This window comes from Scophthalmus maximus, chromosome 4 (assembly GCF_022379125.1).
Source record: "Scophthalmus maximus strain ysfricsl-2021 chromosome 4, ASM2237912v1, whole genome shotgun sequence".
Lineage (NCBI taxonomy): Eukaryota > Metazoa > Chordata > Actinopteri > Pleuronectiformes > Scophthalmidae > Scophthalmus > Scophthalmus maximus.
The window spans coordinates 13435213-13463194 of record NC_061518.1 but is presented as its reverse complement, the minus strand read 5'-3'; the positions used below and the strand labels follow the sequence as shown (position 1 = coordinate 13463194).

Here is a 27982-nt window from a genome sequence, read left to right as displayed (position 1 = left end):
TTGAGGTGCTGTCTGGTGCATGACATTCAGAAGATATATCTTCCCCGCAATATCTGTGTGTGTGTGTGTGTGTGTGTGTGTGTGTGTGTGTGTGTGTGTGTGTGTGTGTGTGTGTGTGTGTGTGTGTGTGTGTGTGTGTGTGTGTGTGTGTGTGTGTGTGTGTGTGTGTGTGTGCGTGCGTGCGTGCGTGCGTGCGTGCGTGCGTGCGTGCGTGCGTGCGTGCGTGCGTGCGTGCGTGCGTGCGTGCGTGCGTGCGTGCGTGCGTGCGTGCGTGCGTCTCTCTCTCTCTCTCCGTCTGTCTTTAACAGCTCAAAGACAAGAGATCATAATATTGTACTCCAGCAGTAAACCTAATGTTCCTGTTGCTTTGAGAGCAGCTCCTTTGAACCAATGATGAACGCACAGTAAAAAGACATTGGTGAATGAATCAGTAAAGCCCTGTGTAAACAGCCAGGATCACCCCAGGCCTTTGTAAGTCTCCAGGCAAAATTTGATTTTTTTTCTCTCCTCACAATCCAGCTGAATGGGAGAGGGCTGTATTTTTTATATTCTGTAAAGAACAAAAACAAATGGATTGAACATTGAAATGAGGAGGGTTACATAATATTTATAAATTCACATATATTTCTATTACATCGTGGGACTGTTCACTGATTCTAGAGTCCCTAGACCGAGAACTGATTCTAGTTTGTAGTTGTTTTACTTTTCAGACTAAAGCAAAAATACATTTTCTTAATGTGCGCAATTTTTATCAACACTACATATACAGAGGACTTTTTCTTACTAAGTTGACCTGGTAATAATGGCATTAGGCACAATTAAATGCATATAATATAAAATGAATATGCTGAAAAAATGTAAATCAGTTAAATAAGATTTGAAAAATGTTTGAGAACAAATGTATAATTGACAGTAAGATATATTGTATGTCCACCAATTAACATTGGAACAAATGCTGTACAATACTGACAAACGCACTGAAAATTAATCTTCTGTTCCATTATACACTGTATAGTTCAGTCTTGAGCCAATTTATATAAAACCAGCTCCTTCAAGTAGACAAGCGCAGACAAGCCCAGACAACGTCAAGTGAATGTTTGCTGTCATCAAGTGGCGACTTCATTGGGATCCACCATGTGCAGCCGTGAAAGATGTGGAGGTTATTTTAGGTGCTCGTGAAAGATAAGAGATGTGGTGAGTGATCGATTAGGTCATTTATCCTAAACAAACTGGTCTGAGTGGGTGAGTTTTTTTGTGTATTACAAATTGTATAATGTGTATTGTACATGTTAGTGCTCCCAAATGACGGGGTTGTTTGTTTCTGGTCGTGAATGTTACTTGTTGGTGATAAAATTCTTCAGCTCTTTCAGCTGGCAGGGAAGAACATTTGAGGCTGTGCCCTGACCCAGGTTAGTGAGCTCCCCAGAGGTGGCCCCATCAGATGGATTAGATAGACACCGATGGTTTGACGTGGATGATGCTGAACAGTCGCTGCCACCTCTGAGTCCCTGGGCTTGAGGTTTATCTTTGTTTAGGTTGCTGAAATTTACCACTGACATTAGAAGCTGCAGATAATGGAGCAGGCGAACAAACCAGAGGCCTGACCTCTTTCATCTGTGAGGAGAGCGAGGAGTTAAAAGGACAAAGAGTAAAAAAAATGAAATAATAATGCACAGATTAAAGCCATTACCCACATTCTGGCCTGTTGCAAATTATTCATGTAGGGCTTGCGTGAGTGTACGGCATTAATGCAAACCTTGATTTCATATCGCTGGCAGGCTCCAGAACACACGGCCTGTCAGTAATCACTAAGGTAGAGTGTTTGTTATTTAGAGACCATGTGAGCCAGACGGCTGTGACCTGGAAAACATATCACTGAACCACACCAAGCTCATGTCTGAGAGTCTTAACTCCCGGACTCAGCTGTAGGTCAGAGGTTAGTTGTAATATGATGTGTGTGTGTGTGTGTGTGTGTGTGTGTGTGTGTGTGTGTGTGTGTGTGTGTGTGTGTGTGTGTGTGTGTGTGTGTGTGTGTGTGTGTGTGTGTGTGTGTGTGTGTGTGTGTGTGTGTGTGTGTGTGTGTGTATGTCATTCTAGTCATTCAATAGTTGGAGCATTATCATGTATGGTAAAAGACAATAAAAACATTTTTTTAGATAGAAAGTTGTAATTGTTTCAGCAACAAGGACGATGAGAGAGTTTGGTAAAATGGTAGATGGTAGGAAAATTCATCAAACTTAAACAAAGATGTTAAAATCATATTAATTTCTAAACCGTGATATTGTTCAGTCGTGTGGTCTTTTCTTGAATCAACCTGGTCGTTGCTTTCCTTCATCTCTCTACTTAATTTCCAACCATCTCTCTTTATGACTTTCTTTTTTAATTTATTCTTAAGTGTGAAACTAACTAATATTTCAAGGTTTCTGGGTTTTTAGTTTTTCCAGCAAATGGCTTAGAACAGGTGTCCAACTAGTTTTTTATCCACAAAAATTTATAAAAAACGAAATTCAGTTTCCACAGCTCAAACTGTCGATCATTTGTAAAAATCAAACACATGCGCATAGCAAACATGTGTTTTTTCTTTACATGACATTTGAATTATAAAATGCTGAATAAACTAATGAATGGTTCCAATAGAACCAGTTAAAATGAATAAAGTGCATGGAAATTGGTTTGATTATTTGTTTAAATAAATCTGTTTGAAATATTAAGTTCATCATATAATTTCAAACATTGGCACTACATCCAAGAATATTGTTTTGTTTTTCTGCTTAATGTCTTTATTCTTTGGGTGACCTGCTTGGTGAATGTTAACATATTTCTCAGGTACAGTATCATCTGATACTTTTCTTATCATCAAGATAGAAATGTATGTGATATTCTCCTGGGAGAACTAAATGATAAATAATAATAATAATAATAATAATAATAATAATAATGATAATTCTAGGCCACAATGCATCGACTAATTTTCCTTATTTTTTTATTAATCATTAAACTGGTATTAAATTGCATTGTGTGTGGTGTTACGATCTCAAATTTAACCAAGTGAACCCTGCAGTGTCTTGAAATGAACACATTGATGATTCAGTCAGAGGTTTGAGAGGGGCGAGGGTCTAAATCCTCCTCACCCCCCCGCACCCTCCCTCTCAGTCAGCACTCCCCTAATTAGAAGCAGAGGCAGGAAACAATCTTCCAGTCTGATGACATCATCTCTAAATCCGTGAATGAGACGGTGGCGGTGACCTCAGCCCTTGGATTTGCTCTGCATTTTTCAACACCCAGACAAAATCCAACAAAAGCACCTTGTGACGACTCGAGTGTCTTTAGAGACGGCGGTGTGTGAACAGGTGACTGGAGCTGAGCTTTCCTCTCCCGAACTGATGCTGACTTTCTTCCACAATTTCCTCATGTGTGTGACCTGTGTGTCATGGTTGTTGATTCACAAGGTGTAATTAAATCAAACTTAAACATAAGAGTAAGCATACTCAACCAGTATTAAAAGAAATGAGCTGGCAGGTCTTTCAGTCGGCATGATGTGTGCGCATGATTTCCCAAATTAATGCCAATTTCCCCCTGCTTTCATGTGTTTCCCTCACAACACGGCACTGTGTGTCTGGACTTGTTTTAGAGCCCTTCAAGCACTTCTATCACGACCATTTTCCTGAAAGCATCAGCTTGAAACGGCGCCAGATATAAAGCGGTAACAGCATGTAAGTGCCTGCCTTTTTGGATTAGTTTAAAAGAGTCCCAGGGAAAAAAGGGGGATAAATAATAACAGCACTGAAAGGGGGAGAAAAAAAGCATAATAAAGGCCTAATTTTCTTAGGGAAGTGGACGCTTTCATCTTTCTACAACAATAATGTTCTCAATGAGTCCACGGGCCTGTGTCTAGTCCAGGAAGCTGAGATTGGTAGACATGAAAGCGTACAGACCGGGCTCTTTCGGAATATGGTATCTGGCCTCTCCTCCTCTCCTTTCTTCTCCTCTCCTTTGCTCTCCCCCTCCTCCCACATGATAAAGGTAATGGGGAGCCGTGTGGCGTGCAGTGACACTAAACTATAGTAAAATGGCTGTTGATGATTTTGCCCCCCCCCCCCCCCCCCCCCCCTCCAGTGCTATCCCCTCTCCGAGGCCCCCGGGGTTTAGGAAATGGAGCATTTTTTTCCTCCTGCTCTGATGTCACGAGCCAGTCAGTTTGCAGCTGTTGCTTATGCTTTACCACTATGTGTTTACAGGAACTCCTCGGCTAAAGGTCTCACTCTGCCAACACCGAAACGCTCATATTTCACATTTCATAAATAGTCTGTTTGTCTAACCCTTTCTCCCCCTCTGTCTCTCTGGATTTGGCTTCAGTCTTTTTCTTCCTTGAGCCCTCTCTTTCTTTCACTAATCACTCCTGATTGGTGTGTGAGCCATGTGTGGGGACAGGTAAAATTTGTTGGCAGATGGTTGTGTTTAGTTTTTTTTACAAAATCCATATTTCACCACACCGCATGTAGACTTGTTAAATCATCGCAAAAACCAAAAGATCTAGATACTGTGGATTAAAACGTGTGAAAGAGGACAGGCTCACCACATTCATGTGGTCGCCCTGAATTACATATATTAATTAAATCCTTTTGCCCGGAATGAAATTATTTCAGTTCCAGTTTGTTGGGGTTCCCCTGGAAAAAAAAAATCTGCTTTTTTTTTTCTCTCTTTCTAAATCCGCTCACACATTTGTTTTCTGTCCCACCCACTTCCCCTTTATCTTTTTTTATACCCACCTCCCCACCGCCTCCCTTCCCCCTCGTCCTTTTCCTCTTTGCCTCAGCACTTAGAGGCTTAAGAGAGGGATGTACCACAGGAGCCACTCCCTTCTGACAGCCACCCCTTCCCGCACTGCCGAATGGTACAATCCTGCTTTGCATAAGTTTCCTCTGAGTGGGTTGTGTGTGGAGGCCAGTCCTGAAAGAATTATTAGTCCCTTTTGAACCATTTGGATGTGTGTCTAGAGGAAGCCAGTGCGCCGCTGTAGTGTACCTTTATCACTGAATTGTTCAAGCTATTATGTATTGCGCCTACCCCGTCCCTGGAATGGGCACTAACTCTTTAATGTATTACTACAACGGGAAATCGGTGAGTAGTCTCTTGTGTGGAATGTGTGTGTTTTGGACAGAGAAGATCTGGAAGAAGTGTGTGTGCATGTGAGAGAGAGAGAGAGTGACTGTCATTCTCGGACTGCTTGTCCATCTGAGTGTCCTTTTGTTATGTAATTTAAATGAAAGCACTGTGTTCCTATGTGTGTGCCTGTGTGTGTGTGTGTGTGTATATGTGTGTGGATGCAGTTACCCGAGGCTCGTCTTACTTCTTTTCCATTACATCAGTTTAAAGCTGCAGGTCAAGTGTCTTTGCTGGGTTTGCATGCTTCTTTTTCTACTTTGTACCACAGCTAAACAAATGAATATTATAGGCTACACTTTTTTAAAAAGTTACACCATTTAAAAAAACTTTTTGAAGTTTTTTGAATCATTGAATTTATTTTCACTGGCTGGTTTCTTCAGTTCCCAGACTGTGTTAAAATAATACCAAGTGGGAGTCTGGGAATGATTTAGGGGAAGAGCCTGTTGAGGTTCGACTTTCCTGTTTGCAGATTGAGCTCCAAGCGCCAGTATTGCTGTTATTCCATCTGTTTTTAATCGCGTTGGCATTCTTGATGACACAGGGAGCCTAATGTGATTTCTGAACTTCTCTGTAATGACCTCTTTGATTGTCTATGTGAGCCTTTTTTTTTTGTAATACATGAGTCTCTTCCTTTGAATGCGTGTGTGTATGTGTGTGTGTGTGTGTGTGTGTGTGTGTGTGTGTGTGTGTGTGTGTGTGTGTGTGTGTGTGTGTGTGTGTGTGTGTGTGTGTGTGTGTGTGTGTGTGTGTGTGTGTGTGTGTGTGTGTGTGTGTGTGTGTGCTTGAGCATGTTTTTCTTGAAGGCACTTCAGTTTTCAGTCTTATACTTGTGCTGCAGAAAGTTTTTTGAAGGTGGTTATCACGTTTTTGTGGTTGAAAAGATTCTGTGGCCTTATGAAACTGCTCAAGGACACAGTCTACCAATGATGAGATGAGCTCTCTAGTGCATTTCAGTAATCCTCAAGTAATGATCCTGTCATAAGCAAATTACACCAGTAGATTTCCACCTGTCATTGCACGTGCTTTTCTGGCTGTTATAAATTGCACAAGCAATTGAAGGAAAAATAAAGAGGTTAGCATTTTGATGATATTCTATTGAAAAGGTCATCTTACCCAAGCTTGTCTTTCAACTTTCCTCATAACCCATTACAGCATTTCCTCTTTGTTCCCTCTGCACAAAAGACAGGAGACTTTGATCTTTTTCATATTAAGTATTAACAGGCTTGTGTTACAGTTGGTGATGGGGAGAAAATTGAGAGCATGTGGACAGAACAGGCAAACTTTATGATCAAAAGCCCTTGTTAAATAGCCAGAATCAACCTTTTTTCTTTTTGTTTTCCTTGCAAGGGGAAAATGAAATATGGCGCTCATTCTGTGCATCAACTGGATCCACATCAATTTGATATAATGCAGAGTTGCGTAGCAAACTCACCATCTGGAGCACTGGGAGAATTCACAGTGGGCCATTGGCTTGTGAGCTGGTGGCACAGAACCAATACAGATGGAGTAACTCACTGATCTTTCTTCCGTTGCCTATTAGTGTAAAAGGAAAAAAAAATTAAGCAAAAATCGACTGCAGCGATCAGACTGTTTTTCCTTACTTTGATTCACAGAAAGCCCTCCACACCAACAAGTGGAGCGCATAGAATGTTAACTGGAATACTAAAAAAAAGACACAACATGTGTTCTTTAGATGGGACATGTCTGTTTTTGTTGTTGTTGTTGTTGTTGTTGTTGTAGTGCAACAGGTTATATCATACTTTCTTCAGATAAGCATTCATCAACAGAAGCTAATCCCAGTGTGCTCATGTGTTGCACACGCAGTCAAGCATGAGCACTTGACTGCGTGTGCAACACAAAGTCAGTGTGGGGGTGTGTAGGTGTGTTTGTGTGTTGACCCACCATACTTTATGTACCATATATGTATACGACACACATGTTGCGAGCAGTTAATGAGCTTGCATTGATGCCAAGACCAAATAGTGGTGGCATTAACGGCTGGAAGATATTCTGCCGAGTTGTTGCTCTATTTTTAGAGGAGCTGACTCCCAGTAGACTGCTCTGCTGCCAGAATGTGCACAAGCAAATATCTGTAATGACTTATTTCTAAAATATAACAAAAAGTCCCAAAGGTCATGGTCTTGAAAATTTGATTTATTATTTATCAAATATTGTATACAACACTAAGATAAGAGGCAGTGTGTCTGTCATGCAGATTAAACCTCAGAAGTGTGTAAGATTTGGACTTGAAAAGAAATACCCCAGAGATACGGTTCGATTCCAAGTAATGACATACAGCTCAAAACAGGACGGCTTATTAAGAGTGTGTTTGATCTCTTCTCTTTGAGCTTCTTGGCCAGTAGCCTGATTTTTTTTCCCCCCCCTAGTTTGCATTCTTTAAAAATATATTTCCTTTCACTTCCTGTTATTATACTTAGTGCTGGCTGACAGATTGTGTTTTGACATTTGATATTTTGATTGGCGTGGCACGAACTTCAAAAGTGGAGGTACCACAGGCTTTGAGTATCTGTTAATACAGAGAGACGGAATACTGAAGCAGGGTATAATCACCACTGATAATGTCATTAGAAGTCTTATCTTATCATCAATTTCTACTTGTTGTTTGTCTTACTGTCTTTTATAGGTAGTTATGAATTGCTGTTTGTTCATAGTTAAGGATTTATATAATCTTGCAACATCTTATTGTTTCCCCGCTGATGGAGTGTTGACGCATCAAAAAGGTTCAGTAGAAGCTGCTTGAATGTTACGTTGGTGTAGACTGTCGCATTTGATCTTGTGGAAATGTGCAGTGTAAAACTAAAAACTAATACAGGGATACATTTTATGTGAGTAAACCTCAGTTTATGATGTGTGGACATCAGTGAAAGATATGAAAGTATAAATATGGGTTTTATTTTCATAAAACAAACCTGCTGATGCTCAAACGGCCGATGTCGGTCTGTGTTGGTGTGCTGATCCGTGTGAGTGACGGCTTTTAATTAATGGCCTTGTAAAAGGAAACCCAGGCGGGCCCTCTCCTCCATAAGCCAGCGGAATGAGGCACCCAGTGTTTGGGATGGTTTATTAATGTCTTGACTGGTTAGCCCAGGGTAAAAAGGACAATTAGCATTATCCGCTGCCATATGCTGCCCATTGAGCGCCTGACAGAGGCAAAAAGACAAAAGCCCCGGCTAACCTGAGATCTCCATGGAACTACTATCTGCCCCGGTCACATGTGTAAGCTAGAAGACCCATGAGGGCTCCACCCCTCCCTGGGCACTTTAATTACACACCCAGACAACGACACGCTGGAGTCCTGCTCACTCAGCAAGGCCAACGGCCCACAGTCGCCCATAAGCCGCCTTCTGCATAGATATTATGAGCGAGTGATTGGACTGGATTTATATACTTTATTTGTGATGCCTATTTTCCACCAGCGATGTGTCATAAAGCAACCAAAGCATGCAAACAAGCTCCGTGGCTGTCGTCCCACCTGCAGCCATAGGAAACAATCTTCGAGCGCTGTGCCAACAGCTGAGTGCGAAGTGGTGCCAGTGAAGGAGGGATTTCTCCTGCAGAGTTTGGGAGGTGGACTGGGAACGTGCAGGTGGAATCTAGCCGTCAGGCCTGGCTCTGATTAGTGTAACACGACGGTGGGGTCACCCAGTCTTGTCTGAGGAAGGGAGAATTTGTTCAAAACCTCTCTCTCCCCTCTTCCCTCCGTCTCTCACCCTCACCCGCTCCCCCTCCATCTGCAGTGGATGAGGTCAGTGACCACATCACTGGTGTTTGGCCTCCGGTGTCTTTGATCCTCCCACCTACCTTGGCACACACACACACACAGCTGTACAACAGCATGCCCATTATGCCTCCGCTTTCACTGTGCCGCCAGCGTGCAGGTCCACATATAAAGAAAGCAAAGCAAGGCTGATTTTGTAACACTTATTTGATTTCTGCCTCTCTGGGAATGCTGTAATTTGCCAAGCATTTAGTGTATGCATGTAAGCGGGTATCATTATACTTCCATTAGAGGCTGAGTTGATCTGAAATGCAAATACCCCTGATAATCCACTCCACCCTTCACAAGCTTGACTGCTAGCTAGTCATTAGTGTATGTGTGTGTGTGTGTGTGTGTGTGTGTGTGTGTGTGTGTGTGTGTGTGTGTGTGTGTGAGTTTGTGATTTAAGGGCCATATCTTCAGTAAATGGGTTTCTTGTACCTGCGTGAGATAACATACTTTTATGTTCCCAAATTCTGAATTATGATTGTACATTTGTTTTTAGGAAACTCACAGGTTTTTTTTAAAGTTTCAACATAATCATACTTGTCAACACTATGTGCAACAGCCATGCCTACCACAATTCTTAACAGCACGTTGAGCTGCACTAATGATATTTCTCCTTCTTCTCCTGGCAGGTGTACGCACCATCTCCAAACTCAGAGGACTTCAACAGAGATTCACCTTCTTACTCTTCTCCTAAACCCTCCAGCAGTATGTTCGCAAGCACTTTCTTCGGTAAGTCTCTTCAAAAGTCAAAGAACCTAGTTTAACATTTCTAAATGTCTCTTTGTACCGCTCACATTTCACATGTTGTCTGTGTTTGTTTGTTTTCTTATAAGGGTATGGTTGAAAGTTAGCCGCTGTCTGGCTTTGAGTCATAACTAAATAAACTGTTGTGGCCCTCCATTTCATATAATATAATCATATAATCATATACTTAAATGATTTATTCATCATTATTATTATTGTGATTATTAGATGGTACCCACAGTTCGTCTGACCCGTGGAACTCGTCCAATGGGATCAGCCAGTCTGGCTACGGGGGAATGCTCGCCGGATCGTCTCACATGCCACAGGCAGGAAACTACAGCAACCTGCACTCACACGACCGTTTGGTAAGCAGCGCCGCTCAGCAGGTGATAGGTGAGCCCGTACGAAGGTGATGGAAGATTGTCAACGGCTTTGTTTTGGCGTCACGCTCCGTCCTTCCTCCCAGTCACTTTAGTTATACCACACAGTCTGGGAGATGTTGGAGGAGAGTTTAAAGTTGAGAGGATAAATAAACTTTTAATTTCTATACATATACATTTGTGACTTAAATCTGAGCTTTTTTTTTTTTATCTCTTTCAGAATTACCCCGCACACTCAGTCTCTCCAGAAATCAACGCCAGTCTTCCTCCCATGTCCAGCTTCCACCGAAGCAACACCAGCACTTCACCATTCGCCGCCGCAGCGCACACCGCATCCGTCAACACAGCCGACGGGGTCCTGGGTACGTCCTTGTGTTAGCAGTTCAGCTACCTGCCCAGAATTACTAATTCAGTGGCCCACGATATAATTATTGCTGAACATGCATTTCATGAAGGTAGTGAGTCAAACGGTTGGACAGCTGCTTTGTGTACCGTCACCACTCTTCATTTGTCTGACTTTGCTATTACAAAACCTCCCTCTGTGTTTTTCTTAGCCGCTGCAAATCGGGGGAACGCCAGTGGAAGCTCACAGACTGGAGATGCGCTGGGCAAGGCTTTGGCCTCGGTGAGTCAAAACCCCACTTTTAGCTTGGTGTCCAGTTCATCACAGCGTGCATCCCCGATTTTAGTGAATCAAAAATTTTAAACAACTATGGTTCACTATGAAAAAAAGTGACGTCTCTGTTTATTCCCTTAAGTTTGACATCTAGCCATATACTCAAATCAAATCAAAAACAGAATGATGGTGCTCTAAAGAAGGTGACCTTAATAATCATGCCAGGAATAAGCGCTATACTGAATGCTGATTAAAAAAAAGCCCAGAGGAGATGTTTGTAGTAGTTGTTTTTGGGCCTAAGCCTGGATAATTGTGGGCTTAAACTAAGAGTATTCAAGAAAGAGAATTGTACATTAAAAAAATACCCCTAAAGCCATCGGATTACTCTTCACTTTGTAAAAACATCCATGGATATCTGTTACATCCTGCAACGTGTCATAAGAAGTGTCCGTCCCCCTGTAAGAAAGATTTCTTCCTTCTGGGTGTAACCACATCGACTGATGGGTAAATTCTAGCTTATGGTTTAATGTTGTCTTCTCTATTAAGGGTTCTTAACACTCTATTATAGCTCTGTCATAGGAGATACAGCATAAGAAAACATTTCTTAAAATGGATACAATAATTTTTCCCTCATGAAAGCTTGAACTAAGACAGTTTGAGACAGAAGTGATCTTGAACATGACCTCCTGTCTCATGAACTGCTTTTATTTTTTGACTTTTTCATTAATTTTGCTAAACCTAAACCTTATAAATTTTTCAAAGTGACATTGAATATTGTTTGATATCTCACATAGACATGGTATGTGCATTAACATACTGGTATAAGATATAACAACAGTTTAATTTCACACATCCTTGCACAAGCTGCACGTTTTGGGGGAAATATTTCTTACTGGTGTGAATCCAAAGTATGAGAGTTTAGGGATGGTAATAACAAATTAAGTCCTTTATATTTGCAGACTCAGTTCGATTAGCATGACAAAGCTTGAGTGAAATGGACACGGTTGGACTGGGGTGGGGGAGGATGTTTGGAGCAGGGGGCACAGGGGAGTTTATAACCGCTGTGGCTCAACTCCACGGGCCGTACATTGTGGAGCTTTTGTTCTCCACCCTTTTAAATTGCCCGTGCTTATTGGCTCCATGCCGCCTGTGGGAGCGTAACTGATGACGAGGCGGAGCTTCATTTATTCCGGTAAAATGAGCCATGTTTCACTTTGAATGCAGCCTCAGTGGACAGTGAGTGAAAAGAAAGAAAGTCATATATTGCCGGGTCAGAAGGTGCAGTTATAAGATGCTTGCTTTTGAGAAAGTAAGAAATATTTGAAGATTTGTTGGTCTTATTATTATCTCCAACACAGTGGTAATAACAATATTAATCCTAATTAGTTTTTGATTGAGTTGCGTGTCTGAGAGTGAAGATGCCGAGCAGAGAGAAACACTGAGATTGTAGAAAAGCATAAATACTCAATCCTCCCGTCAGACAGGGGCTGGTCCCTCCTCCAATGCACTTGAATGAAACCTCTATCCTGATACTCCAAGTTGATTGAAAAACTAAAGCCCAGAGATCAAGATTGAATAAGGAGATTATTAATAATGAGTGCGTTCTGTCATCCCCACAGAATTCAAATGGTTTCCCGCAGGCTCAATTTGATTTTAACTCGGAGGACAATTCTCTGTGGATCTGCTGTTTTTTTCCTCTGCTAATTAGTCGGGATCCATCCGTAATACCCTGACTTGTTCCATTACGGCACAATATCCTCTTATTAAAGAGAAAAAAAACCCAGTGATGTGTTTGTGCTCTAATCCAGCATTTGTTTAAACAAATGAAATCCCAGTGGAAGTTCTGAAGATGTAATCTCCTCATTCCCTTGTGATTGACATGTCATCCTAAAACTCTGTGACCTCAGTTTAACCCAGCAGAGGATGCTCTGATGCATGTGATTATCATAGCAATAAAAGAGGAAAGCACAAAGGAAGTTTGACTTGTTTTGTGGCGTTGTGCAGAAAAATCAAGGCCTTTGCCCTAATTATCATCATCATGGATACTGGAAAGTTCAGAAAATCGCAAAAGTAAACAACACTAAAATACTACTTGACTTTGCTTTTACTAGTTTCTTTACAACAAGCGCAGCACTGAGCTGTCAGCTGAATGTTTTTTTTAATTTAGAGCTGATGATGGTGTGTTAATGAGGAACCTCTGTCTTTTTCTCTCTCTCTGCTTCCACAGATTTACTCACCTGACCACACTAGCAGTAGTTTTCCATCCAACCCGTCAACACCTGTGGGTTCTCCTTCACCTCTGACAGCCACGGCAGGCGCTGCCTCAGCCAGGACCGTGGTGACTGCTGTTGGCAACCCAGCTGCAAGGCCAGGTAGACCGCCAGTCTTTGGATTTTAATCTCATACACACCTCCTTTAGATACCAGCTGGAGAATAAAAAAATCCGCTTCTCTGAAACTGCTTTATAAAGACTTTTTTGACAGACACACATCAGGCTGCTAGAATTAGACCCTGACCTGGAATAGCTGAGCTAATTAAGACACTTTCATGAATATGACTTTAATTAATTGAATTACTGTATCTACATGCTGCATTAGTTGGAATAATTAAAGCCTAAACTGATTGAACTGTGAAAAGTTTCCCTAAAAATGTATTTAATCCCCCTTTTAGCTTTAGAGTAGGTCTAATAATGTATCTATGCCAGGGCAGTAAATGCCATATTTACATTAATCCACACTAAAAGAAAGCAAAAGATTTTATTAAATTGTGTGAAATGTGACCACAAAGATAAATATTAATCTCTTGGCTCTCAGCTTTTTTGCAAGGGTCTTTGTTTTGCCTTGGAATTTATTTTGAAATCTGGGAAATGAAGATTGACTAGACCTGTAATGACTGAGGCTGTGGCTTCTAGGATGTGCAGGGATTATAAAATCTTGTTATGATACTGTTTGATCTGGGTCTTCAATTATACTATTGAAATGTTTTTCATATTTTCCTCTTTTGCAAAACTGTTATCCAAGTTGTTATGACTCATAATAGTGGCTTATGGCACTTGGCCTACTTTGGAATAAGACACAATTTGTGTTAGATTTAATGTTACATAATTCCCTTTTTTTCCAGACATGTGCTTGTGTTTGTGTTTTTATGTCAGGTTGATTTTTTTGAGGATGGAAAGACAAGCCACTCTCTGAATCTCTTGCGTCTTCCAAAGCACAAAGTGAGGGAGAACGCATTGAGGGGGTTTCCTGTTTGTAATATACTGGGTTTTTTGGGCATTAAAAGATATCGGTTCTCAGACGTGTTGACAGCGGAGAGTGAGTAATGGAAAGTGAACAAGTTGAGACAGTGAGGGAAAGCCCAGTCTGTTGTTTTAGTGGGCAGTTGTGTCATGTGTGGTAATGGAGTGGCGGCAGCTGTCTCTATGTATGCCCCCCTCGTCCTCAGCTGTTGCCCTGCCCCATGGACAGCTGTTCCCTCCAAAATGCGCAGACACACACACACACACACACACACACACACACACACACACACACAGGCTGCAAAAGGCCTTGTTTATCTGCCAGTGGGTGAAGCAGGATGGCTGTGACTCAGCTGATGAGGAGGTATATGATGGCCTCACACAGGGAGATTCCCCCTCTTGACATATTTACAGTACAGCCTACCACACCTTGCAGCATAACAATGGCACTTATAAACCTTTATTATGTATTATGTTAATAATTCTTAAACGCATGCTATTATTATTATTATTTATTAAAAAAATTATGAAAATCAACAACAGCACCCTAAAGTAAATACTTCTGGAATTGTAGGAAATGGATGTTGTGTAACTAACTTTGCTTCTGTGTTCAGAAAAAGGGTGATACTTTAAAACCAGCACAGAGTTTGGCTCACTGTCGATGTGAGCAACAAAGATCCATTCATCATTGGGATTAGACCAATATACAGCACATTACTCAAGACGCGTTTGTTCAATTAGCCCTCTCTGGTGCACGTGGGGACCAAAGCCCCAGGCTAATTTTTCATCGCCGCCAGCCAGTAGAGACTCATGTGTGGAGTATCTGTCTCATTCACCTGGGAGAAAGCTGAGGCGGAGAGAGACTTTTTAATTTCCTCTTCCAAAGTCACTTTTAATAGTCTGTTAATTAAAGTCTGCTTTGTCCAAGGCTGTGTGTGTAAGGAAACATGAAAACTCCAGACCACGGAGGTTTACTGGGATATTTCTCTTGAATAAATCAGTGGAAATACTTATTTTACAGTTTGATCTTAGGGGAGATGTGATTTGTTTGTTAAAAATATACATTAGTTGTCATGCTTACTCTCGCCTTCTCTCCATCTTTGTCTACCTTGATCTGAACACTAAACAGTTAGTGGTAAAAAAAAATTATTGCATCAGTCTCCTCTCAGAAAAGACTCAGAATGCCATTCTGCACTTTTCAGCTTTTAAATAAATTTAGAATGAATAAAATTTGGTCCCAGTCGGAATTTCCCAGGCCTCATTCCTGAAGAAAAAAAAATTCACCTCATCCTGGCCTGCATTTTTCATCGGCTTGCCAGAGGAGAACAGGACCCAGAGTGGGAATTTAGAATGACTCTAAATGGTAGATAACCAAAACAGAGTCTCCATCTGTAGTTTGTGCTGCAGTGGACTCCATTCACTAGAGTTTAGGCTGGGTTTGGCATTTCTTCCCCATAATGGACACCAGAAGAGCACAGAGTGCTGTGAGCTGGAAAGACCCACCGACATCCTATCCTGTAAATAACTTGGAAAGGGTTCATTGTGGTCAAATTGCATTAAGGACATTTGATTGTAGAAGGCTTCGCCTCCTGTTGCACGTGGCAGGCAGGTTAGTTGGATGAACGGCTTCAGAAAGAGGAAAGAAAGAAATGTTGTACTGGAGCTGGAAATGTGATGAGCAGATGTGGATTCCTTTTCCTTTGCTCTAATTTACACCAGATCACATCAGCTTGATTTGCTTTCCTGTACTGGCCTGTAGATTCACTTTTTTTGGCTCACGGAAAATGTATTTTGTAAATTGTAAAAAAAATTGCAAATCTCCAAGATTTTCAATTTCTTTGTATTTAGATTACGTGATTAAATTGCATGATATTTTTTAACATGCCAACATAGATTTGGCTTCCTGAGACAAATTTGTGTAACTGAAGTGGTGGTACTACTCGGATGTTTGCGAATGTGAGTCCTTCAAAATACATAAAGACACACAGACTGTACTGCCACTACATCATCAGTCAGATAGGTGTTTGACTGAAGTGAGAAATAATGAGTAAGATAACTCAACTAATGTAGTGGAACTTGTAGAACTTGACTGAATCCAGATGCTTGGCCTTTTTTTTTTCTTCATCAAAAAGCCTGATGAGGGTTGTGTGTGGAAACATTGTTCAACAACACTGCATTTTTGTTCACGCCGATGTTTTTATAGCAACTTGAAGTTTCCACAAAAAAGGAAGTGTGAATGCTATGCTCATTAACATGTGCAGATGCAGCGTACGTCTGCACAGTGTGGAGTTGGGCGTTAGATGAACTCTCCGCTGGCTCGTGTGTCAGGATGCCGCCAGCCATCAGGAAGTGATGCAGTTGAGCCCTAAACGATAAAAATATCTCAAATAGAACAACAAGGAACCAGAAAACCAGGATGTCAGTGTGTGATGACTGCAGGTTATTGTGTGTGTCAGTACGCTTTTGTATCGGCGTCCCCGCCGGGGCAGGATACAGCCATAAGCCGTGTTGATGCATAACTGAAAAAGAGGATTTCTAGCGTTGACCTCTGCTACATCTCTTTTCTCTCTTGTTAGGTCCCAACCAGTGGCCCCGTGCTGGTGGACAGACCCCCTCCTCTCCGAATTATGAGAACTCCCTTCACTCACTGGTGAGCTCGCTGTCCTCCTCTGTCTTCCAGTGAGCCCAGGATTTGAGGGAGGCTCACTTTAGATACGTTACTCATGATGGACTGGGTTTGCATTACAGAGAGATTCCTGTCCGACAAATGTTTTGCTGAGCATGGTGGGGGTAGAGGAATAACCAAACTGAATAATACCTGTCCCTTGGGGCTTGCCATCTGTCCTCTGCTCCCAGGGCCGGGATGGGGATGACAGTTGGGGGTTGGGTTTAGTTAAGGGGGCTGGTGTGGGGCTGACAGCTGTTTGCTGAACCACTTCTCCAGGATTCCTTCGCTGCCATGCGGCCAGAGCTACAGATCACCTTTCATGTAACCTGCTACCTGATGCATGTTGTGTACTTACAGTTTTTAATAATGGAGCACTTATAACAAAGCTTTGCATCATAAATAAAAACTAGCAAAAAAGACTGATTATACAGAATGGCGGGATTGTTTAAAAAAACAAAACATATGCAGAGAATAGTCCACATATTTTATATTTAAGTTATTGACCCACAGATATATCTGCCATTTTCAAAAGCTGCTTTGTGTTTGTTACTCTGCTGCTTTGCTGAACATCCTGGAAGCTATACTCCAGGCTTCTGGTGATTATCATTTATTTATTTTATTTATCAATATAGAGAGTAAGCAGAGACATGCTCTTACAAAATCCTCCCTCTCTGCCACAAGCTTTGTCTTGTCTCTTCATGGCCACCAGAAATAAGTGGCACCACAAATGAACGAAACAAATAAAGTGAATGTGTTCGATAACCTGTGAATTAGCGGCTGATTGAAGCAACGTGAAAACAACAGCACTGCACATGGTTTTGGACATAATGTATGAGGTAAATGCAGCAGCACAGTGAGTAATTTGCTTTAATAATATGTACTTTTGAAAACCAACAGATCTGCAGTAAATCACAGTAGCTTTTGACAGCGTCAGATACATCGGTGGGTTTCCACTGTTCAGTGGTGAAAGGACAAAATGTAAAGGAGTGACCACCTCCTCATCATCCCGCAGGCTGTTTGACAACCTATGGGCCAAAAATGGAAAAACTGAGCAAGTTTGAATGATTGGCCTAGAGGAATTTAATGGTATTAAAAATACTCCAATGGATTTCAGAGGCCGTTCGATTCAAGAGTGGTTTGAAATTGCAAATAGACGTTTGTGTACTGTAGTAAATGTAAAGATACAACCCATAATGTCGTGAAAGACATTTTTTACCCATACAAAGTAAATGTTCAGAAGCTCTGTGCTTTCTTCCTGCCTGCGTCTTTACAAAATCAATCTATCCAAAGTGTGCTTCTAGTATTCATAGATACTGATCTTTTTTTAATAATCCTGTCTTATTCTTATTTGACTTTGCCAGAAAAACAGAGTTCATCAGCAGTTGCATGAGCATCTCCAGGATGCCATGTCTTTCTTAAAGGATGTCTGCGAGGTACTCTTCCCATAGAACCTTTAATCACAACATGTCCCATACATCTTTGCGTTCCTCATTTTGTTTTTCCTCACAAGCTCGACTTGCAGTCCACAATCCTCACAGATTCATTTTTTTTTTTACTTTATTGCCATACTGTCATGTTATGTTGTGTTTTTAGCTGTTACAGCTTGCAGTAATTATCTTAGGTGTAGTTCAAACCTACATTCATTGTTGAAGCACTGCCAGTGGCTGCAGTGCACCAGTCTGTTATTCAGTTAAAACATGTAATTGTGACTTATACAACTCAAGCTGAAATGGCTCAGTTGATCTTGCATTTGAATTGCCTTCTTTATCTTATGTTTCAGTTTGTTTTTTTGTTTTTTCAAGTCCACACCACACAATCAGTGTTTTCAATTTTAGCCCTAATGTGCTTATACTAAGCTGCTCTGTCCTTCTTTTCCTCTCTTCTCCCTCTCCCTAACCCTCTCGCTCCTCAATCCCTCGGGTCCTCCCAGTCTCGAATGGAGGATCGTCTGGACAGATTGGATGATGCAATCCTTGTTCTGAGGAACCATGCGGTGGGCTCCACTACCAGTCTGCCCAGCGACATACACAGTCTGCTGGGACAGGCACAAAATGGGCCAATAGCAGCCATTGGAGCGAACTTCACCGCCTCTGCAAGTCGGACAGCGGCGATGGTATGAGAACTTCACAAGGATTTTAGATATGAAGTTTTCTTTGTGTGTAGGATGTTGCATAAAGAGATAAAGAAAACACATTTCTCTGGCGTACTCCCTTATGTTATTTTTCTGACTTCTCCACAGACAAAGCCTCGCCCACCTGTTTAAAACAGATTTGTTGCCATGTGTAAAAACATTTTCCACACATGAACAGTTGAATTAATCCCGACATATTTTCCATAAGTGTAATGGCTGGCCGAAGGCTCACCCTTCTCTGGAGAGCGGCTGTATGCACAAGGGTGACAGAGAAATGAGAAAAACAGGCATTATTGAGTGAAGTTGTGCTTCGGTGTAGGGCGTTTTGTGTGATGCACTCCTTTTAGAGTCCAAGCCTCTCAAGACACAGGGGAATGCAGATCTCAGTATAAATCACGATGTGTTCACCCGTCCTCCATTTGAGGTATTTCAGAGGTTTGAATACATCTGCAGTGGAAATCAAAATTATACGGCCCGTCCGTCTGTAATCCAGAAATTTTAGAAAACAGTTACATTTTATTCATATGGGTTCAGAAGTTCGGATTACTTATGCTGAAAAGGTACTGGAATCAAATGACAAATATAATAATTAGTTTTTGAGTAAATTTTTTTTCTCATACATCTGAAGAAATGTATATTCTTCGACTCTGATCCTATGACTAACATTTAATTAAATCCATCTGGTTTTGTAGAAGTTCAGCTGTACAGTTTCTTACTGTGTTTTTTATCAGATAAAACAGCAAATATATTTAGTCTAAATTATTTTCAATTAAAGAAAAAAGTTTCAATCAAATTTTGTTTAAAAAAAAAAAGAATATCAATGAGGATTTTATTTCTACTGTTAAGAGCCGCAACTATCAATCATTTTGATTATCAATTCATTCCTTAGTCTGTTAAATTTCTTTTTTCAATGACGATGCCTTCAGATTGCTTGGTTTGGCCCCCGAACAAGACTTTTTCTGTGGTTGCCAGAAGAGCTCAGTCTGATGTATTTGTTGAAGAGCTGGCCTGTGGCAGTGATGTTGACCGACGGCGACTGTGAGATAGAACATACTGTGTCTGCACTAACACAGCACTTCCTGTGTGGAAAGAGGTCCCATCAGACAGGGCTCACCAGCACAGCCCCAGGCTTTTTAGTCCGGCTGACACCCCACCCTCTACCCCCTTCCTCCCCTTTTCATCATTTCTTTTTAACAACTAAAGAGATCTGAATCGTTGGAAACGTGTGTCTGGACCGCCGGCCTCTGCCCAAATAGAGGTCGTCAGCTGTATGGTAATCAGGCCCCGCCATGAAAATGGCAGCGTTCTTTTCTCGCCAGAGCCCGGGTTTCCCTCCTCCTCCTCCAGACAAAGAGTTGTTTGGACACCTGTTGAGAGCACAGCAAAGATTAGCGTGGCGCTGAGGAAGAGGAGGGTCTGGGGGTGGTGGGGTTAACAGAGGCCAACAGTGACTGGGGATCACATTCCATAAGAAAAGGGGAAGATACCCTCCACCCTCAGTGACGATTTCCCTGTCTGTCCCTGGTTTCTCAGATGGGAAATCAAATGGCTTGAGAACATGTGGTAAACCTCAGCAAGGAGGAGGATATAACATGGTGGGATCTGACCATTTTTTATGTTGTGAATGTGGACGGGGAAAAAAAGGAAATGGTCGGACTGCGTGGGTTTAGCTTGACATCTTATTGAAAGAGAACACAAGGATTTTAGACATGAGAAACAGACGTGTTCTCAGTTGTGGTTACAGAGCCAAGACTGAGAATGCCACAGCAGTGAAGTGTTATGTTACATAAACAGGGAGTTTTTGCATAATGGGCCTTTTTAAAAAAAAAACTTTGATACATGGGTGTTTTATTTTTTTCAAATCTTGGTTATGCAACCTATAACATGCTGCTGTGAGTCAAATGTTGGGAATGATAGATTTTATTAGACCCTAATCTTTCATACAAATATAGACAGATTGCAAATAGCAGCCAATCTGAATTAGATCAACATTTCAAAAGTCCCATTTAATAGTTTAAGTAACAAAAAACCCCCCAAAAAACAGGTCCTTGACTTGTGTGGATGGACCATAACTCACTGATGATTATTCACCATGGTTATCTTTTCTGTGTAGACCCACTGGACATTTCGTGTTTTGGGCTGTTAACAAGTGCTTCTCTTGTGCAAAAGAACACAGAGCGTCTCTGCTTCCTTTCTTCACATGTCCTTCCTGTCTGTGTTGCAGCAGGGTGGTGCCCACGCTGACGATGCTGCCAGCCTGAACCACAGCCATGGAGGCCTGCCCAGCGCCAGCTCCATGTCCAACGCAGAACTCAACCACCAAGTGGAAACATTGAGAGGTCTGGTTCACTTATTGTATCACTGACATAACATGATGTGGACATATATCAGTTTATTTATTATGTCTTACCTCTATATGTGTGCATCCTCTTTGACAGCTCTTACTTCAAGCCTGGCTGCCCAGTTGCCTGCCGACCTGGAGCTGAAGGTGGAGAAACAAGACAAGGACGAAATGCACGGCAGCCTCTCCACGGATGACAAGTCCGATGACGAGAGCGACAGAAGAGATATGAAGACACCCAGAGGAGGCACAAGGTACAAACATGTCGATACACAAACACACAAAATATTCTCCAGAGTTCAACTCATGTTTGGTTGGGTGTGAGAGAAATTATGATTTGAACTGAAAACCTAAAGGACTGATCCTGTGATTTTGTTTCAACAATTTACTTTGATTTTCTCGAAAGATGTTACACTGCAGAAAGCGAGGATCAGGCTTGAGCAGGAGCCCGTCAGTGACATTCATCTTTGCAGATTCATATACATATTTCTCTTTCAGTCAGATAGAAAAGTGAATTCTGTAGGCTGTATGCTCTTTAGTTTGCCTTTTGTCTCGTCCATTGGATTATAAAACAGATCTGAGTCCAGGTGGATTTCTATTGTCTCCCACAGTATCACTGAAGATGAAGATCTGAATCCGGAGCAGAAGGCGGAACGTGAGCGCGAGAGGAGGAGCGCTAACAACGCCCGCGAACGCCTGAGGGTGCGAGACATCAATGAGGCCTTCAAGGAGCTGGGTCGCATGTGCCAGCTGCACCTGAAGAGCGAGAAGCCCCAGACCAAACTGCTCATCCTCCATCAGGCTGTGGCCGTCATACTTAGCCTGGAGCAACAAGTCAGAGGTCAGTGTCCAGCTAACGAATGCAGCAATAACTGAAATGTCCAGGTCATTTGTTTTAATGTCACATGCTCTCTGTAAAGGAAATGACCAGGTCAAAGCTCTCACAGTTTTCGTTCAAGGGAATGTGAACAAAAGTTTGATTCCTGTCTCAATGAACCTACAGAGCGGAATTTGAACCCCAAAGCGGCCTGCCTTAAGAGGAGGGAGGAGGAGAAAGTGTCTGGGGGCTCCGGTGACCCCCAACAGGGCCACACAGGGGTCCACCCAGGCCTGACCGACACATCCAACCCCATGGGCCACCTCTGAGTAGCAGACAGGTACTCTCACTTCCTGCAATCAACCTGAAAAATCATTTTATTTTTGATTATTTTGATCTTTTTACATGTTGGGTTTTATTTACCTTTTTAGTCCTTATTTCATTAAGATATTATTAATGTGTATATAGTGTTTTATTTTTTGCAGATTAATTTTCGATCCACCGAGGAGGATTTTCTATAAATATTTGAAGCAGTGGCAATAGCACTTTGCAATGATAACATTGTCATAATCTTGAACTCAAAACATGGAGGATGTTGGTTGCCGTTCACCTCTGATCAGTTTGCTGTTTCTTCTCTCTCCAGATCAAAGTGATCCAGATCATTTCTGTCCCGTTTCGAGTCGGTGACCTCGCTTCCCTGTGACAGACGGGACTCAGAGTCACAGTTTGTGACACCAATTGGAGGAGACGGACCATTCGTAGCAAAACCACAAGACTAACGCGATCCAGTCCTAAGACTGAGGAAGAACCAAGCGTCCAGCTCCCTGTGACCAGTTTCCATTCACAAATTTCTCCCCACAACGAAAAATCTCCAGCACATATCACTGTCTGCAAGAAGTGTGTTTCTTCTGAACAATCAGAGACTCGCAATCTCCTCAAACCGTATGCGGAGGTTGCCTCGTGCCTAAACTGAATTGACGAATGCATTGTAACAGCAATTGTTTTTGTTTGTCTGTTTCTTTTTTTTCTATTTATTATGTTACTGAGCTATAAGGTGTATGTCTAAAGGGAAGGTTAAGAAAACTCAAAGAGAGGTATGCAGCTTTTCAGTTCATCTATAGTTTGCCAGTGTCACCAGTAAAACTGAGCACTCCACCCTGCAAAATCTTTGGCGAGTCCGGGATGAGGGGAAAATATTTGGGCACTTACAAGATTTAAATTAATTTATTGGCCAGTTTAGAGTAATATTTATACCCATCTGAAAATGATCCTTAACTTTTAGAACGGAGAGACTAAAGCGCCCCATTGTGTTTTAAAAAAAGAGAATATATTATTTATATTTATATTTTATTCCTTCTGCCACTGGCCACATCTGCAACCAAAACTACCTGTTTGTTTCTGCATAGTTTAGATGAGTTTCCTCGCTATTGACCAGTGGAATAATAGGCCCGACTACATAGTCATTAACTATATTGTATACCTAGGTGACAGACAAGTGGCAAACTCTAGTTTTACTGAAAGCTCAGATTTAGTTGTGTTCATTTTTTTTTCCTCGGTAGTGAGCAGTGAAAATACAGAGCAAACTATTTGCAAATGTTAGCATTCCCTGCATAATGTTAGTGTCTTAACTAAAGGCAAAGTGGTCTTCGCTGCCCTTCACTTCCTTTGTGTTAAATGTAAGCAGTGACATATCTTCTCAGATCCTTGTCTTTGATAGTTACTCACTCCTGACGTCAGCACAGAAGGGGCTTGTTTCTTTCTTGTTCTTTTTTTTTTCTTTCAACATTTTTTCCACCACCAGCTAATTAAAGATTGCTAAATGAAGAAGTAGATTTAACGACGACCATACTTTCTCCTGGCCTGATGACGATACCACTTTTTCAGTTTTCTTTCAGCTAGAAAAAAAAAAAAAAGTTACTCAGAGTACAATTTAGTTATGCTTATTTGTGTTGTAACAAGTCCTTTCTTCAGGCTTCCAGCATTATAATGCCAGTTTGAGTCAGCAGAGAGAGCTTTTAAGTTATTTTTCAATGTTTTGATCCAAGCCGTATTATACTCAATACAGTAAGCCAGATTAGATATGTCATGGGTTTTGTTGAATATCGTAGTGTAGCACAATATTGAACAAAAACAGTTATCAGGATTTTTTTTTGTGTTTCAAGACATTGGTCATGGCTTTATTTTGTTTTCCCTATCAGTGTGCATGCTTTACGTTTCTTAGGTCTTTGGTCTCAAGACTTGCTTTATATTCCATTTATTTCTATGTATATTGTCTTCTATCATTAACATTTTCTACACCTGCCACATTCAGAATAAGTGTTCTGTACAAAAAGGGACTTAAATTACAATAGAAAATGCCTCACCAAGAGTTTACATGAAAGATTTATGATTTAACAACATTGTTGAAACAAACCTGAACAGATTTTATGTATCATCTGACTGAATGTGGCCTTGTTCTTCATTTCAGTTTTCAAAAGCTTGAAACCATGTCAGCAGACCTTATTGAGGGTACAATGTATGTCGCTTCCTGCTCTTTCCTTTGTTTTTAATTTTGTATTTCCTGTTCTTCCTCTATTTCTTTGCCCCTGTTTTGCCAAGTTAGACTTTGCTTTATTCCCAGATGTTTTCCCTTGTATAATATATAAAAAAGAAAAGAAAAAAGAAAAAACAACAACAAAAAAACATTTGGCTTATTTTTCACTGTAGTTAGTCTTTTATACAATAATACTGTAAGAATATTTCTTGAATTCTAAATATTACTCTTTCTAGATTTTTGAAAGCGAAAGTTTTGAGTAAAAAGTTTCTTACTTTATTTTACTATATTAGATAGTAAAATGTACGGTTATTTACCATAACCTGTCCATTATTACAAGAAATCTACAAAGAACATAGCTGAATTGTTGCTCGTAGTCTAGTTCTTCAAAAGGCTTCATGCAAGCTCCAGATTCCTTAAAGTGCGACCTCCATCTTATTCTTCAGTCTCCGTTGTTGATTGATAAAAAGATTTGTTCTTGTGTCAAATGAAAAGGTATTGTCGATGCGCATCAAAAAACTGCGGCAACAGAAAATTTGAATTGTATGTCTTTTTCAACAGAAAAACAATGTATATAACATTTATGTTGCAATAAATGTGCCATCTTTTTTAAAAACTCAGTTGTATGTGCATTTATTTCTCCCACGGAGCGAACATGTTTATTAAAAGTATTTAATTATTAAAAGTACAAATCTAAACTGCATTTTGGTAGTAGCAGCTCGGTTTAGACTGCCACACTCAAATCTGCTAATCAATCCCAAAAGTGTTGTGAAAATGCTGCTGTAAACCTGCAGGACTGTTGCGCTGTAAATCTCAGACCTTGTACATCTGCACAAAATTATGCTCTCGCAGATGCGAGCGTGAGAGCGCCCATCATATCCTGAGAGGTCTGATCCCAGTTCAGTTTTCTGTCAGAGGTGATACTCGGAGGAAAACTGCTGACTGCTGTTTCTTGTCTGCGGTGAACTCGGTGAATCAGCTTGAATCATTACTGTCATACTTCAATATTCTCTGCAGGGATAAACAGGAGAAATGTGAGTGTGTTGAGCCGATGGTGGTGGTGGTGGGTGTGCATGTGTTCTGTGGGAGTGGGACCACCAAGTCTGATGGCTGACTTCCTGTCATGGCTGCTGGGCCAACTGACAGAAAGTCTTTGGCTCGTGTCCTTGAAGCCCATCCAAAAAGCCGTCAGCTCCCTCTGCTCCCAACAGTGAGATAACCCACTAAACATGATTTGTATATTCTCTCTGCATTTTTTGTTTCAGTTTATAAACTTACATCTTCAAGATTTAACACTTTCTTATTGTATTGAATTAACTTGGGACAGGTTCACATTTCTTCCAGCTGGTTTTAAAACAGTACTTAAATGCTTGTATGTAGCCTTTTTCTAGTCTTATAGACGCACACACAGTTGACATTCAACCATTCACAAACACACATTCATACAGCTTTTATCATACAGGCAAGGATACTTGTAGGAAGGGATGAGCCGGGATTCGACAATGCGACCCTCCTATTAGTGGATGACCAACTATCCCCTAAGCCACATCTGCATTGGTCACTTTAAAGTGATGGGGAACAAAATCCACAGGACTTGTTATTGTGTCCTGCAGGAGCTAATATGAGGCTTCAGGCGTTCGCCTAAGTAAAAACATGTACAGGATCTTCCAAAGTTACTGTATTGTTAGAACCAAATCCCTCTCCTGGCTGAGCTTTGACTGGTGGATAGAAACACAAAGAGTGAATTTCATACTAAAAAGACCCACCTTTTTTGCTAACAGCAATAGAAAGAGAAGTAGGATGGTGAGTTTCATCTCCCATCTTTTTGCAGCCTGTATGGAATTTTGTTGTTGAATTAATCATGACTAGAGAACTGTATATAACTAACTAACTCAATATACTAAACAGACTAGGAGGGAGAAAAACACCACATTGTTTTCAGTGGTGGTTTTTGCCTCCCCCATGGGTTAAGAATCAGATTTTTTTTCTAAATATGAATGTGTCAGTTTGGTTGCCTGCAATCTTTCTTTGCTGTATAATCAGGATAAGACCGAGCCGTGTACTGAGCATGCCCAGAGGTCCCAGCTGTGGCACCTCGTAGGACAACAGAGCCCTCATTGTGTGCTGCTGTAACCCAACACAGTGGCACAGAGCTCAGATTAAAGGCTGTGGTGCTGCGTGGTCTCTCTCTCTCTGCAGACTCAAATATAAACAGTGGGCCACTACAAAGGCTAACAGTGGGCCAGCTGAGCCTCCATTTCAATGTAGTTAAAATATTGAAATATTATTTGTAAAGTTGGAGGAATTAATATTATAAATAGTATCTGGTTTAAAGTACGATACACTGAGACAAAAAGAAACGCTGTTTCCTGTAATACATTTAAAAGAAAACTGCCTTTGTGTGATTTAGAAAAAAAAATCCTGTTGATATTGTATGTTTGTGATATTTTTTAGAAACAAAATGATTAGAAACGCCTTAATATTAGAGCAGAAATGATTAACTGGTTCTATAACTGATTAGTTGTTAAAGTCAATTTTCATTTGGTGGGTCCTGTCCTTATATTACTGTATATTAAATTAACTATTTTTTTTACTCAAACAAAAAACAATTATATAATTTTGTGCAGATTACCATAGACATAGGGCTGATCCTATTTATCACTGCTGTTTTGTTTACGTAGTTGCCACAGTCAACACTTAAAATAAATAATATTTAATATCCAGCTCAGAACTGCTTTTCCACGTGTGTCAGTAGAACTACCTCCTCCGTTTATCTTCATCGTCCTAGTGCTGGATACCACCACACATGTCTGTGCTTCACAGAAAATGCTCACCGGGTTCATCTATGGTGATGCGTTTACTGTCCGTGTGAGTTGCATACACACACCAGCAGCATCAGCAGCACAGGCTTCATTAACCACCCGCACCCCCAGGTCAGCTGCTATCCACTAGATGACGCTCTCGGTTTTTAAAGACGTGCAGCTGCAAATTGCATTCATGCAGAGTGTAAATAATTAATCTTACATCATGAGTGTGAGGCGAGCAAACTCAACTGTCTCCAATCTCCAAGGGCATTAAATAATCCATAGATCAATCACGAATGAGCTTCAAGTGTGCATCTTGTTATTTTAATTATCAATAAGTTAAATTAGTTTTTAAAACCAAGGGGGCTTTTTTTATAAATAAAAAAATAATTAGGTTGTTTTGGCTTTCTTGTCTAGTGTTTCTCAACAAAACTCACACTTCACTGTGTCCTGATATATTAAATACCATTATTATTATCATTAGTAATAGTAGTATTTATTCATTAATTTGTATATATATATTTATTTGTCTTTTATGTTGGCCCAGCTTCCACCCAACACAGACAGTGGACTTGCATTTGTTCCTTAGTAGATATCTCGATATTTAGTTTATTCAGATGGAATAATAAACTAAAAAAGTAATAATAATAATATGAAAGAGTGGTTAAGAGAGTGAGTGCCAGGTCTCACCTACGGTTCCACCAGCCTGTAAAGACCCTGAACCGTGACCACAGCCGAGTCCTGTCAGGACGACGAG

General features: G+C 41.0%; 1 protein-coding gene across 4 annotated transcripts in view; it reads left to right on the top strand.

Moving 5' to 3' along the window:
• The window catches only part of tcf12 (transcription factor 12), a 59852-nt gene extending 34815 nt beyond the window's left edge, over positions 1 to 25037 (top strand). Inside the window, exons 1-14 of one of the 4 annotated variants that reach the window (XM_047331479.1) lie at positions 4929 to 5121; positions 9583 to 9682; positions 9926 to 10062; positions 10298 to 10439; positions 10632 to 10702; positions 12921 to 13065; positions 16508 to 16581; positions 17961 to 18032; positions 18530 to 18712; positions 20958 to 21069; positions 21169 to 21325; positions 21683 to 21912; positions 22075 to 22228; positions 22532 to 25037. In XM_047331479.1, the coding sequence (XP_047187435.1) occupies positions 5053 to 5121; positions 9583 to 9682; positions 9926 to 10062; positions 10298 to 10439; positions 10632 to 10702; positions 12921 to 13065; positions 16508 to 16581; positions 17961 to 18032; positions 18530 to 18712; positions 20958 to 21069; positions 21169 to 21325; positions 21683 to 21912; positions 22075 to 22217 (1635 nt within the window). In that variant the 5' untranslated portion in view covers positions 4929 to 5052 and the 3' untranslated portion in view covers positions 22218 to 22228; positions 22532 to 25037. Of the gene's footprint in view, positions 1 to 4928; positions 5122 to 9582; positions 9683 to 9925; positions 10063 to 10297; positions 10440 to 10631; positions 10703 to 12920; positions 13066 to 16507; positions 16582 to 17960; positions 18033 to 18529; positions 18713 to 20954; positions 21070 to 21168; positions 21326 to 21682; positions 21913 to 22074; positions 22229 to 22531 lie in introns of those variants that run through there. The other 3 variants (XM_047331478.1, XM_047331477.1, XM_035627351.2) reach the window with 3 other exon arrangements.
• Positions 25038 to 27982: the final 2945 nt, after the last annotated feature.